This window comes from Sarcophilus harrisii, chromosome 5 (assembly GCF_902635505.1).
Source record: "Sarcophilus harrisii chromosome 5, mSarHar1.11, whole genome shotgun sequence".
NCBI lineage: Eukaryota > Metazoa > Chordata > Mammalia > Dasyuromorphia > Dasyuridae > Sarcophilus > Sarcophilus harrisii.
The window spans coordinates 120,275,897-120,289,466 of record NC_045430.1 but is presented as its reverse complement, the minus strand read 5'-3'; the positions used below and the strand labels follow the sequence as shown (position 1 = coordinate 120,289,466).

Here is a 13,570-nt window from a genome sequence, read left to right as displayed (position 1 = left end):
CTGCATACACAGACTTCAGTCTTTACATAACTTAGTGAATAAGTCACAGAGAGATATCTGAGGTTCAGGGTAACTAAATGGCTTGCCCATTGTCACATTACCAATCATAATTGTATTTGAACTAAGTCCTCTTGCCTGCAAGTCAGGATGTTCATTTTCATGCCAGATGTAAGAACTAACAAAATAAGTTAGCAAATATGCCTTGAAATTTATATTAGTTCAAATAATGAGGATAGGCCTCTTTATATTTAAGAGAGAATTGGCTATGAAAACTACTATTGAACAGACAAGGCTGTAGCCAGTCTGTATTACAGTATAAAGTTTTGAAAGGCTTGTAAAAACAAATCAGAAAGATAAAGAAGCAATTCTCTCTCAACATCTGGTCAAGATTTTCCTTCCATCTTGGTATTCTTTTCTGGGACTCCCTAAAAAAGATCTAGTTGCTTCACTGGACTTTTCAAGGGTAGCTCTTGAAATTTATGTACCTCTTGAAAAATAAAGCTGGGGCTCTCACTAATCTTGTCACTAGAGGACTACAGAAATGATCAGGGTGAGAAATCAGGATCCTAGACATTCACCAGGGAACATACCTGTTCCTATAACTGCTAACCCTTATTAGTCTTTTATCTATTTCCATGCACTTCTCTTTAGGAGTCTTTATAAGATTACACTAAATTTCCTAGTATTTCTGTAAGATAAGATTTGAATTCTCAAGGTGGGGAAAAGGAGGCATGAAGAGCCCTTAAATTATTTGCCTAAGGGCAACAACCCAGAAATCTTTGGCTGAGCCCAGAGTATAAAAACCCAAGTGGACATTGTTTCCTAGCAGACCCTCAGAACTCTCCTTTCTTTACAGCATATCCAACAAAAGTTCATTTATTCTTTGCTTGAAGATTTCCGATAAGAGAAAATTCTCTGACTGGGCTGCCCTAGCAGACAGCTTATAAGGACAATACCTTCTCTAGGCAAAGCTTCCCCAGTTCCTTCAACCAGTATGATATAGCATGTTAAGGGCCTTCACTATCCTGGGTGTCCTCCCTTGGCTACACTATAGTTGGTCAATAGCATTCCTAAAATGTAGCACCTAGGAGACCTAGAATTCTACTTGTGCTTTGACTAAGACGAGTATAATGGGACTACCATTTCCTTATTCTTTAAAATTATGTCTTATTCCTTTTGGAAGGGGGAAGGCTAAGATCAAATTAGTTTTTTGACCACCATATTGTATTGTTGACTCATCGAGTTTGTTAGACACTAAAATGTCAAACCTTTTTCAGATAGCCTACTGGCTACCTTACATACCCCTGAACTCATAATTGTGAAATTGATATTTTGAACTCAAGTGTTTAGGTTCAAAAAACTTAACTTCATCTTATTAGTCTTGCTCCAACATTCTTTCCTTTCAAAATTTGGTTGAATGCTGATTCTATCATCCAGTTAGCTAACCTTCCTAATGTGTCATTTACAAAGATGATGAGTATGAATTTATATGAATTCAAAATTGGTTGAATGATCAGACTGGAAATATAGTCAGAGTCAGCTTGACAGTGGGTCTCCAATACAGTTCCCTAAGCATCTACATTTATCTTTGTGTTGTTTAATATTTTTTATCAGTGACTTTGTTAAAGACATAGAAAGCTTGCTTTTATAAGAGTAAGAGAGGGATAGCTCATAAACTGGATAATGAAGTCTGTTAGACTGAAGCTAGTAAATCAGGTAAAATATAATAGGGCTAAAAGTTTTGTATTTGTTTTTAATAAATTGATTTCACAAGTACAAAATGGAGAAGACCTAGTTAAATCACAGTTATCTGAAAAAAAATCTCATATTTTTTTAGTGGATAACAAGTTCAATGGAAGTAAATTGTGAAGTGAAAGAACAAAAGAAAACTAATATGGTCATGAGCTGCCCTAAGAGAAGTAGATCTTCTGGGAATAGGAAGTGTTTGTCTCACAGGACTCTGCCTCAGTCAGATCATGTGTGCTAAGATGTTCATTTTTGGACACAACAATTTAAACAGAACATTGATAAGTTAGAGGATAATTGGGATAATAAAGGGCCTTGAGTTTACAAGTCATATGAGGATCACATGAAGAATCTGGAGATGTTTAACATGGATATTGAAGATTTTCATTGGAGCGGCACGAATTGCTGTAGTCAAATATTTATGGGGCTATTAAGTAGAAAACAGATTCAGTTATTACATTTGTTCTGTTTAATATCTCATATCAGAAACAGAAGCAATGGGAATAAATTGCAAAGGGGAAGATTTAAGCTTGACATTATGAAAAATATAACTATTCCTATATGGGATATAGAGGGTTTCCTTTAATAGAGTTTTTCAAGAAGAAGCAGAAAGACCACTTGATAGATCAGTTGTTAAAGCAGATTTCTTTTCAGCTATGGGGTAGGCTAGATGATCTCTTCTAATTCTAAAATTCTTGAATCTTTAAACTTCTCTAGCATGCTTAGCTATGCTTAGCTATGCCTTTATCTAAATGTTAAGAAAACATAGGACCAAGCACCAAACCATAAATAACTACTTTTTAAGATCTGCTTACCTAGTTGCAAATCCATTCAACTCTACTATTATTTAATCCATATTTGTTTTATCCATGAAAATGGCATGAGAGTTTTTATGAAATGCTTTGCTTTCTGGTACTTCACTTTCTTACTCTGTTTAAAAGAAATATAGACAACACTTCATAACAGAGGATCTTTATAATGGCAGTGTTTAAAATTCAATAAAAAATATAAATGTTGGAGTAAAGGTAAGAACTTACTGACCTCTCCCCCAAATTGCTTCAAATTCCTTTAAATGATGATTCTGAACAAATTTGCGAGCATCAGAATACCTCAAAAGAGGGAGGAGAACATTTTCCAGCCAAAGAAAAATTAGAGGGTCAGCAGGTGGAGTCTTTGGCACCATGGTAGGAGTCCAGCATATAGTCCCAGTGCAGGCCATGTGAATGCAACCCCAACCTGGCCCCAATGCTGGCTGGGGTCCATAGCAGAAACAGGTCTAAGTGAATCAATGGCATTATGGATGGCTTCCAGACCTCTTAGCCCAGCGACACCAAAGACCATTTGGAAGGTCAGCAGAAAAGGTCTGTGGAACCAGAGTGGGAGTCTGGCATGCAGTCCTGCAGTGTCCTCACAGCTTCAGCCCTCAGCAAAGCAGGGTCAGGGATACAGACCTCTGAATAAGCAGCAACGTTGGGACCCAGAGACACCATTAATGACTTGGAAGTTCAGAAGGAAAGGTTTGTCAATAGAGTGAGAGGACCTTGGGAAACCAGCATACCAAGAGTGGATATAGATAGTGGTGATGGTGGTGGTGGTGGGAGCTTTCAGAGTCCTCTGCTCACAGGAATTCTCTTTTTTGGCACTGAGGAAGAATTCTGTTGCTTTATTTAGCACACTAGATCTTACAGCTACAGTAAGGTATGAACACTTCTAACAATGCCAGGGTAGAAAAGACTGCTTGTATTCAGGTCTCTAGAAGGAATTTTGTAAATAGCTGTCCCTGAAGCTTGGAACTGTGTACCCTCCACCCTGAAAACAGAGCTCTACTTTAACAAAGAGTTAAAAGTCAAATAATGGGGTGAAAAAATGAGTAAACAACAGAAAAAAGATTCTGACAATAGAAAGTTACTATGATAAGGAAGACCAAAATACACACTCAGAAGAAGATAATAAAATCAAAGCTCTTACAGCCAAAATCTTCAAGAAAAGTAAGAATTGGTCTCAGGCTATGGAAGAGCTCAAAAAAGATCTTGAAAATCAAGAAAGATAAAGGAAAAATTAGGAAAAGACTGGAAAGTAGCACAAAAGGAAATACAAAAAGCTAATGAGAAGAATGCCTTAAAACAAAATTGGCCAAATGGGAAAGGAGGAGGTATAAAGGCTCACTGAGGAAAATAATTCCTTAAAACTTAGAATTGCTCAAATGGATGCTACTGACTTTAGGAGAAATGAAGATACAATAAAGCAAAATAAAAACAAGAAAAAAAGAAAAAAGTGAAATATCTCATTGGAAAAATAGTTGATCAGGAAAATAGATCCAGGAAAGACAATTTAAACATTACTGACTTGAAAATCATATTTTAAAAAGGAGCCAGGACATCATTTTTCAAGAAATTGTCAGGGAAAATTGTCCTGATATTCTACAATCAGAGAATAAAATAGATATTGAAAAACTGATTACCTCCTGAAAGAGATCTCAAGATGAAAACTCCCAGGAATATTATAGCCAAATTCCAGTACTCCTAGGTCAAGGAGAAAATATAGCAAGCATCCAGAAATAAAGCAATTCAAGTATAGTAGAGCCACAATCAGGATAACACAAAAGTTAGCAGCTTCTACATTGAAGGACCAGAGGACTAGGAATATGCTATTCCAGAGAACAGTGGAGCTAGGATTACAACCAAGCATAATCTACCAAGCAAAACTCAGTATAATTCTTCAGGGGAAAAGGTGGATATTCAATGAAATAGAGTATTTTCAAGCATTTGGGCTCAAAAAGACCAGAGCTGAATAGAAAATATAAATGTCATTTAGTATGTAAATGCTAAAAGTATGGTTTATAACAATATAAATCCCTTATGAAAACACAATAATATTAACAAGCATACAGGAAAAAGGTAAAACCTCTAAGTACTATAGTGATAGAAATTGTGTTAGTTAACTCTTAGAAATATTAAATACATTGAAATACGATCCCTAGAAATAAACATAAAAGAATTAATCATTGAACCAGGTTTTAATTTTCCAGAAATTCAGTAATAAAAAAATAATTCAGTTCAGTTCAGCAAACATTTAAGACAATTTATATACATATACACACATATATGTATATGTATATATATTTATTATAACATAAATTATTAAGTGACTTCATGGAACTATGTATCAGCTATTGTTCTGGGTCCTAGGAGAACAAAGTTGAAATAATAGCCCATCTTCTCAAGGAGTTTACATTCTACCTGATAAGCAAGAGAACATTTCTACCTCTACTCTAGTGGTAATAAGCTTCTGCATTTCTCACCATAAACTTTTAAAGGGACAAGTTATTGAACCATATAACCTGTTATAAACTCTTTTCCCACTGTCTAAGTTATGCAACTCTATACCTGGATCAAGGACTATTGCTGAAATACTCTTATATTTTGGTTACATTGATCTATAAGATCTTCCATATAGAGAGAAATCATGGTGTTTATTGATGTGGGCAATGTATGCTCCCACTAATGAAAACAAAGCTCTTTTGAGGAAATATAAATAGATAATAGAAAATGTGAAAACTTCCTAGTATAAAAAGCCAAAATCTGCAAATAGTTTGACATGAATTACCATGAGTCACATTTTGAGGGCCTGAAAAGTGTCCTCTGGCCTGAGCAAAGAGAAACCAAGCACACTTTTTAAAACATAGAAAATATGACTTAAAATCTTAAACTGCCTTTTCACTGCCATTGGAGAATATTTATTGATAGTCTTAACAGAACACTGGAAGGGGAATCAAGAAGGCTCACTTCTAATTCCTCTCTCCCTGGTCATGCATTTCTAAGGGCTTTTTTAAACTCATCTTTAAAATGAGCAGTTGTAATAAATGATTGCTAAGATTTTAAAATTCTATGAACCTTTCAAAATAGTCACTAGTCATCCCACACTACTCCCATTGACCCCATTACTACATTGTAAGGGTTAAATACCTTCACGGACTCTAAAAAGCAGTTTGATTGGTCTGGACACACTGGATAGAACGCCAACCCTGGATTCAGGAAGACTCATCTTCCTAAATTCAAATCCAGCCTCAGTGACTTATCAACTATGTGGCCCTGGGGAAGTCATTTAACCCTCTTTGCCTCATCTATTTTTCTCATCTGTAAAATGAACTGGAAAAGGAGATGGCAAACCACTTCATTTTCTTTGCCAAGAAAACTCCAAGTGGGATATTTTCACTGAGGAAAATAATTCCTTAAAACTTAGATAATATTGAATCAGATAATATTGAAAACAACAAAATGAAAAACAACAAAAAAATGTGTTCTACAGAAAATCAATCTCATTAGTTACATAGCCAACTTTTAGAAATGGTATTGAAATTAGTGATGGCATATCACCTTATTTTGTTATCATTGTTCATCGAGCCATTGCTAAGATTAGAAGACAATGTGATGTTTTAGATTGATCATTGGTTCAGAATTTCAACAACAGAATCACAGAATTTGAGAATTTGAAAGCATCTCTGATTGCATATTCTTTACATATACACAAAAAATACTGTACTGTACCCAACAGCAGCTTTTCCTTATCCCACCTGGGCTTCAAATCCTACTTCCTATACTGACTATATGGACTTTACATTTCACATTCCTGAATCTCAGTTTCCCATCTATAACTGAAGGATTTGAACCTGGTATCCTCCTATCCCTTTGATTTCTAAATATATTTTCAGCACACTGGCCTATTCCTTGGGGAGAAAAAGAAGCATAAAATATGTTCCCTTAGTTGCAGGGTGGAGGTTGTATGTGTTTTAAATCTTAAATATAAGAGTCATCTAGTCTAACTAGCTCCTTTTACAAATGAGGAAAATGTTGCTATAGCTTATATCATTTATAAATGGTGCAATACTGGCTGGTGAAGAATCTCTCTTGGTGGGGATTGTCAGGTCAAAATGAGCACAAGTAGCAAGAGAATCAATCCATACTCTATTGCATTTCAGCCTTCAGCAAATTCATCTTTGAACAAAAAGTCAAGCACCGACTCTCCAACCACTGTTGTCTTAACTTTAATCGTTCCAAGGCGAAAAATTTACTGTCTGTGTGATAGCTGAGCTTGATGTTATTTTCATCTTCATTGAAGATATAGGACAACATTACTGGAAATATCATGCTAAAAGAAATATGGGAACAAGGACACAGCCCTGCTTCATTCCATTGGTGATTAGGAAAGAATGAAAGCATCATCCATTCCCCAGAATCCATGCAAACCTGACATTATGGAAATGATATATAATACTAATGAACTTCTGTGAGCAAACAAATTTTGTCATGATCTTCCAAGCCCTCATGATTGATAATAACAAAGGCCGTGGTCATATTACTGAACATTGTCTATGGATCTCTGTTCTGCTCCTGGCATTTCTCTTGCAGCAAGCACCATATGAACCATTTGTTGACCCTTCCTGAAACCATGCTAGTTCTGCATAGATAATCATCTTCTAGGTCCAGGATTAACCAGTTAAGGAGGATTCTGGAAGGAATCTTTCCAGCAATGACTAAGGGAGACTCCTTCCACTATGATTATCACAGGACAATTTATCATTTCCTTTTCCTTATAGTGAGAGACAATATAGGCATCCTAGAACTCCTTGGGAATAACCTCCCCTTGTCATATAACTCATATGATTTCCTTTAGCTTTTGTATGAACAGACTAGGATTAGATGAGGTGAAGGAGGCAATTTTTTTTTTTTTTTTTTTTTGCTGATGCAATTGGGGTTGTGACTTGCCCAAGGTCATACCACTAGGATGGGTTAAGTATCTGAGGTCAGATTTGAATTCAGGTCCTTTCGACTTCAGGGTTGGTGCTCTATCTGCATCACCTGCTGCTCCGAAGCAGACAATTTTTAGGACATTTTTCTAACCCCTTCATTACATCAGGAGATGCGTAGTTCAGTCCTTTTTTTAAAAGGCTGCTCATATAGCCAGAGGGCTGCAAAATGCTATTGCTACTTCAATCCAGGGAGACAACAACCCAATACTGTAAGTTGCCTGTGTTGCAGGACCAAATCGGTCTACACCTGCTGTTTTATCACTTGTCCACTCCACTTCAAGATAGGTAAAAATGGTAAAATGGTGACTTATGTCATTTGACTAGCACATAAATTGGATTTAAGTGAGGTCAAATAGCACAATGTCATCAGTCTCTTCTCCAGTCATTGGAATCTAGTGGCAAGACAAAGTCAAGATGTCTGGTGATGACTCAGAATACTATCAGTATCTAATAAGCTCTAAACCCCAGCTGCTTCCACCTTCATGGCCCATTGGAACAAATTTTTCTCATCTTCCCATTCCACCAGCAAAGTCTTCACATGCTTAGGTTATCATCAACTTAAATCATCAACAGATTTAATTACCCTTAACCTAGTTTAATCCATCTGCCAGAACAGTTTTACTAGGAGGTGGCTGCTGCCTATGGTACACCTTCTTGGAGCCCCATGTGAAAGTTGGGAGGCAAGTGGTAGACATGAAAGGCCCTAAAAAGGTCTTGGCAGCCCTCACATCAGAGGTACTAGAATTCCCATAACACCTTGTACACTCCAGTATAGAAATAAAAATACAAACAATACCCACTTCACAGGGTTTTGTGAGGAAAAGTACTTTGGAAGGCTAAAATGAGAAATTATTATTCAACATCTTATTTTAAGCCTACAAGTTGATGCTAATGCTTTCTATGAAGAAACATATAATTGTTAGAGCCAATCAGGTTTTCTCTTAATTTATCATTCTAATAAATATGTAGAACATCTAGGAAACTGAAACTCCCTACCACTACTGACTATGGTTGAGTATGTGAAATTTATAATCTTCCTCCCTCTTACTTAGCCTCTGAACAACCACTGCTGCTTTATTAACATTTTAGGATGTCTTTCTGCTGTCTCCTATTCATTCATAACCAAGAGGTAAACTGAAATTATACAAAGGATTACAGAAAAATAAGGCATTTGTGGGTCCCACAAAACATCTGAACATTTCACGACCCTGAATTTTAAGATTGGGTTTTATATACAAATATCTCAGGTGGGTTTGTCCTTCACTATAACACATGTAACTTGGCATCATAAAATGTCTAGGTGCCATGCTAGGCAGAATTTTCTGAAATTAAAAGTGTATGAAAATATATGAAAAGCAATATTAAAAAATAGTTCTCCTTTACTTCCCTTTCTTATCCTCCTGGCAACTCCCTCTCTTACCTGCTCCTACTTTGACCTTACAGTCAATGATACAGTGCTTTACTGGTACTGTCCTCCCATCTCCATCCTAAATTTACATTGCTAAGCAGTGTGTGTGTGTGTGTGTGTGTGTGTGTGTGTGTGTGTATAAAATCTCTTAAAAACTTTAAAATTAGATTTAATAGATAATACAATTGTGATCATCTCTTCAACACATTTTATTATGAAAGGCCTAAGAAATTAAAACAATAAAGCTCTTGAATATTACATTTCAGTAATGGGTTGCTCTCTTTAGGCTATTGCTTGGTATTCTCCTATCCATTGGAAGCGAGCTTGGGAGAAATTTGATTCTGACAAAAAATCTTACAGAAGTCCACTGTTAATATCATCATCTAAAGAACAAATGAATCAGGAAATACCATCTGCAGCAACCAAAGCAAAACGAGAACAAGAAACTGCATCAATGCTAGAGGGACAAGTTCGAGTTTTTCTAAAAAGGTACCCTATTTATTTTGTTCACTGTGGTTGTTAACTAAGTACTATTCAAGGATCAGTGGCAAGATAAAATCAGAAGGGGAAATGGGCCAACAGAGGTAGAGAAGAAATAACACAAACTATTGCTACAAGTTTGAAAAGAATCCATGTTGTAAAGTGCTATATAAATGTGAAATTTTTATTTCACATTATTAATCCATGAAAGAGCTTTTTTAAAATTTTTTTACTATTGCAGTTCTTTACATTGTTACATACTACAAGTATAAAAATATGACAGGGCATAAATGGCATAAATCTCAGGAGAAGTGCTCTCAAAGGGTTTATATCATACAATCTACACACATTTTTTGGCCATTTCCTTGCTCATTAGCACCACTATAGAGGTAGAGTTGAGCTTCAAGTCAGAAAGAACTGATTTTAAATCTTGTCTCAGACACTTAATAAATCATGTAATGCACCTAGATAGCTCAGTAGATGGAGTTGTGTTAGAAATTAGGAAAGACTTGAGTTTAAATGTAATCTTAAACATTGACCTTAGGCAAATCCTTAATCTGTGTTTGCCTTAATCTGCTAGAGATGGAATTAGCAAACAACTCTAATATCTTTGCCAAGAAAACCCCATGAGGTGGGAGGGAAAAATCGGAACAGAAGTGAGTGCAAGGGATAATGTTGTAAAAAAAATTACCCAGGCATGGATTCTGTCAATAAAAAGTTACTATAATAAAAAAAAAAAAGAAAACCCCATGAATAATATTGGTGTGCAATGGGCCATAGGATCATGGAGAGTCATTCATGATTGAATGACTGAACAACAATGAGATAAGGTATTGAAGCTGTAAAAAGGTGAAGGAGTTAACAAGCATCCTTTGAGTACCCATTTCATGCCTAACAATGAGTACTTCAATTCATTCTATAATTGGGTATATTGTGGTAATAATTTGCTAAAATGAATTTGCTAAAGGATTCATATTTTAACATGGATCTTGTTTTTAGATATATTCATAGCATTCACATCAGGTATACCTATTTAATTCCTACTGATAAATGAATCTTAGAGACAGGACTATTTTCTTTGGATTTGATATGCAATTTTAGTTATCACAATCTTAAACAATTTGCATAGTTTCAATCCAACAACTCTTTAGTTATTTGTCTATTATAAAAACACAATTTTTATTTTACAGAGAAAAAGAAATCCCACCAAGTCTTTTTCCCAATCGTAGCCCATGGGGTCTCAGTCAGAGCTGTATTGTACATCCCAACTACACGTTGTTTGGACCGCTTACCGTGGGCAATGATGGGAGCACTGTGTGCAGACAGTCAGTATCACAATCAGCTAGACTTGACTTAAAAGCAGGTAAGCCAAGAAGCAGTTTTTTTTATAAAAAGGGAACAGGAGCAACAATATGAATGTGTCTACTTAAATATGTAATCTTCAAGAGGAAAGTTCAGTAACTATCTGTTCTCACTTTGTGGCCCTCAAATATGCCATAATAAGGTCACACTGATATTAATTTACTTTAGAACAATTCCTTCCTAATTGATATCAGTGCATCCAGTCTCTTATCGCTATTTGATTCTCCATACTACTATCAACTGGTATTTCTAAGGCACAAATCTAAGCAAAAGCCTTCAATTAACGAAGGCACCCAGGTTGGCCATCTCTTCATTTCCCACTTAGCTGCATTTCTCTGGGGACCCTCTGGTTCGAAGGCAGGGTGGTGAGCTCCCAAGACCTCCATTTAAGCAAAATGCTCAAGTCAAGTATTTTCCATATCCTAGTTCCTTGGATTTCTCCATCATTCTCCTATGCTAGGTGCCATCTCTCCCCTGTCCTCATTTTTAGCTTTCTTTGATAAATTGTCTTGTGATTGTAAGTTCCTTGATAAACAGGAGCTGTATTTCTTTTTCATCCTTGTATCACCAGCACTTAGCACGATTCCTGGCACATAAGCATTTAATAATGTTTATTGACTAACTGACCAACCATATCACTCTCTCTTTAAGTTCCAGTGGATCTCCATTGTCTCTAGAACAGAATCAAAGCTTTCTTTGTTATTGAGAGTGCTTCACAATCTGTTCCCACTCTACTTTTACAGGTTTTTTTAATACTTTACACTCCCATCATGTATTCTACATTTCAGCCAAACAGACCCACTTTCTGTTCCCTATAGTGATACAATATCATCCACCTTTGTGCCTTTGCTCAGACTATTGATGCTTAAGTTGCTCTCTTTCCTCACCTCTCCTCCTTGGAACTCCTTGCTCTTTTCTAGATGAGCTCAAATACCACCTCCCTCAGCAAGCCATTTTTCCTGATTTTTATGACTCTTACTCCATTCTACCCACCTTCAGGACTTGTAGTTATTTTCCATGTGTCCTGTATTTCCTTCTCTAGGAGCACTGTATTATTCTCACAGAATTTAAGCTCCTTGAGAGCAACAACTAACATACTTTGTTATTCATAGAATAACATTTGCTTATTCATTTGTTGCATGCAAGAAATATTTGAATAAATGAATGAAAAGAAAGACAATATCTATAACAAGGGGTATGGTTATTATATAATTATTTTGTAAGATTGATTTTAAGCCTGAGACAAAAGTATATTTTTCTTGATCACTAGGGTAGAGAAACTATCCTTTTTGGTTTTATTGTGATGAAAAGCTATTATCAATCTCAGCTGCTTAACAGAAAGATATTAAGTCTTTCACAAAAGCATTAAGGGCATCCCCTAATCTTCAAAGTCACAGCTAATCTATGATCTAGCTTGGGAGGCTTCTCACTCACTCCATCATTTTCTGCATGAATTGATGTCACTATGCTGCAGGTTCATACATAACCTTCTAGGAAATGCAACTCAAAGAATTTCTGCCATTGAGTGATATTCTCTGGTGGTAAAGGATCCATAAACATGTCCTCTATATAGGGAATAATGAAAGGAACTGAAGATATTTAGCCTAAATAGAAAGAAATATGCTATCTTCAAATATTTAAAGGACAGGTATTTGTAAGAAGGATTTTATTTTCCTAATTGCTCAGAAGATAGAACTATATCTAATAGGTATATGTTAAAGACTAATGGAATCTGATTCAATTAAGAAACACTTTTAAAAATTATATAAGTCAACCATGATCATATTAACTGCACTAAAACATTAACAAAAAATTTACCATGAATGAAACATAAAATTTCTCATCTGTTCCTTGGCTGAGTGAAGAATAAGATCTTGTGTTCCTGGATAATAACTGTGAAGTGTTTATTAGGATTTTAGGTTTAAAGTACCTCATATTCCTAGGATTATTTTCAGCAATGAATAGACAAGTAAAGATCGTTTTTATGAATTTTCATACAATTGAAATCAGGGAACATTTTCAAATATGTGCATCTAATCTCAGGGCATTAGTTGTTAGAATAAAGTAATAAGCTAAGTGAAACAATGACCACTTCACCATAATGAATTATAAACTAGAGAAATTTCTGTTTAAACCTCATTTTTAGAAATAGATACAAATAATCATATATTTACTTCACTAGGTAATGTAATTTCAGCAAATCATCAGGTTCAGATTAAGTCAACTAACCTCTAAATGTTTTAAACTTTTCATTACCTGAGAGAAAGCCCTTATTCTAAAAACTAAGGCAAGTTTCACAACTACTACTGATTGAGCCTTTGACTAAATTTCAAGGTACTTTAAAGAATATTTTATATAAATGTTTGTCACAGAATGTACTTTGTTTCTTGAGTAGTTTCAGTTTGTTGGATTTGGGGGGTGGGAGGGAAGAAGGGATGGCAATAGGAGTTAAATGACTTGCCCAGGATCTCAGAAAATGTCTGAGATTAGATTTGAACTCAGATCCTCTTGACTCCAAGGCCAGTCCTCTATCCACTTCATTTTGAATAAGGGGATCAGTTCAGAGTTCAATAAGCTATAGTACCTAGTTTGCTGACCTTCGGTAAGATATATCATTTCCGAAGTTTATAGCATATGTTTTTTACAAACATAGAACTTTTGTCCTATGGGGATTATTTTGAAGATGAGAGAAAAAATAAGATAAATTCTCTCAATGACCAAACTATTCTTTATCATCTCTGGAAACCAGTTTACCTCTTTCAGAC

At 35.5% G+C, this 13,570-nt stretch overlaps 1 protein-coding gene across 4 annotated transcripts in view; it reads left to right on the top strand.

The window, feature by feature from the left end:
• The window catches only part of LMNTD1 (lamin tail domain containing 1), an 85,104-nt gene that overhangs the window by 45,838 nt on the left and 25,696 nt on the right, over nt 1-13,570 (top strand). For all 4 annotated transcript variants that reach the window (XM_031938479.1, XM_031938478.1, XM_031938477.1 and 1 more), the window contains 2 exons: nt 9,250-9,452; nt 10,634-10,806. In XM_031938479.1, coding sequence (XP_031794339.1) covers nt 9,250-9,452; nt 10,634-10,806 — 376 coding nt within the window. The remainder of the gene's footprint in view (nt 1-9,249; nt 9,453-10,633; nt 10,807-13,570) is intronic.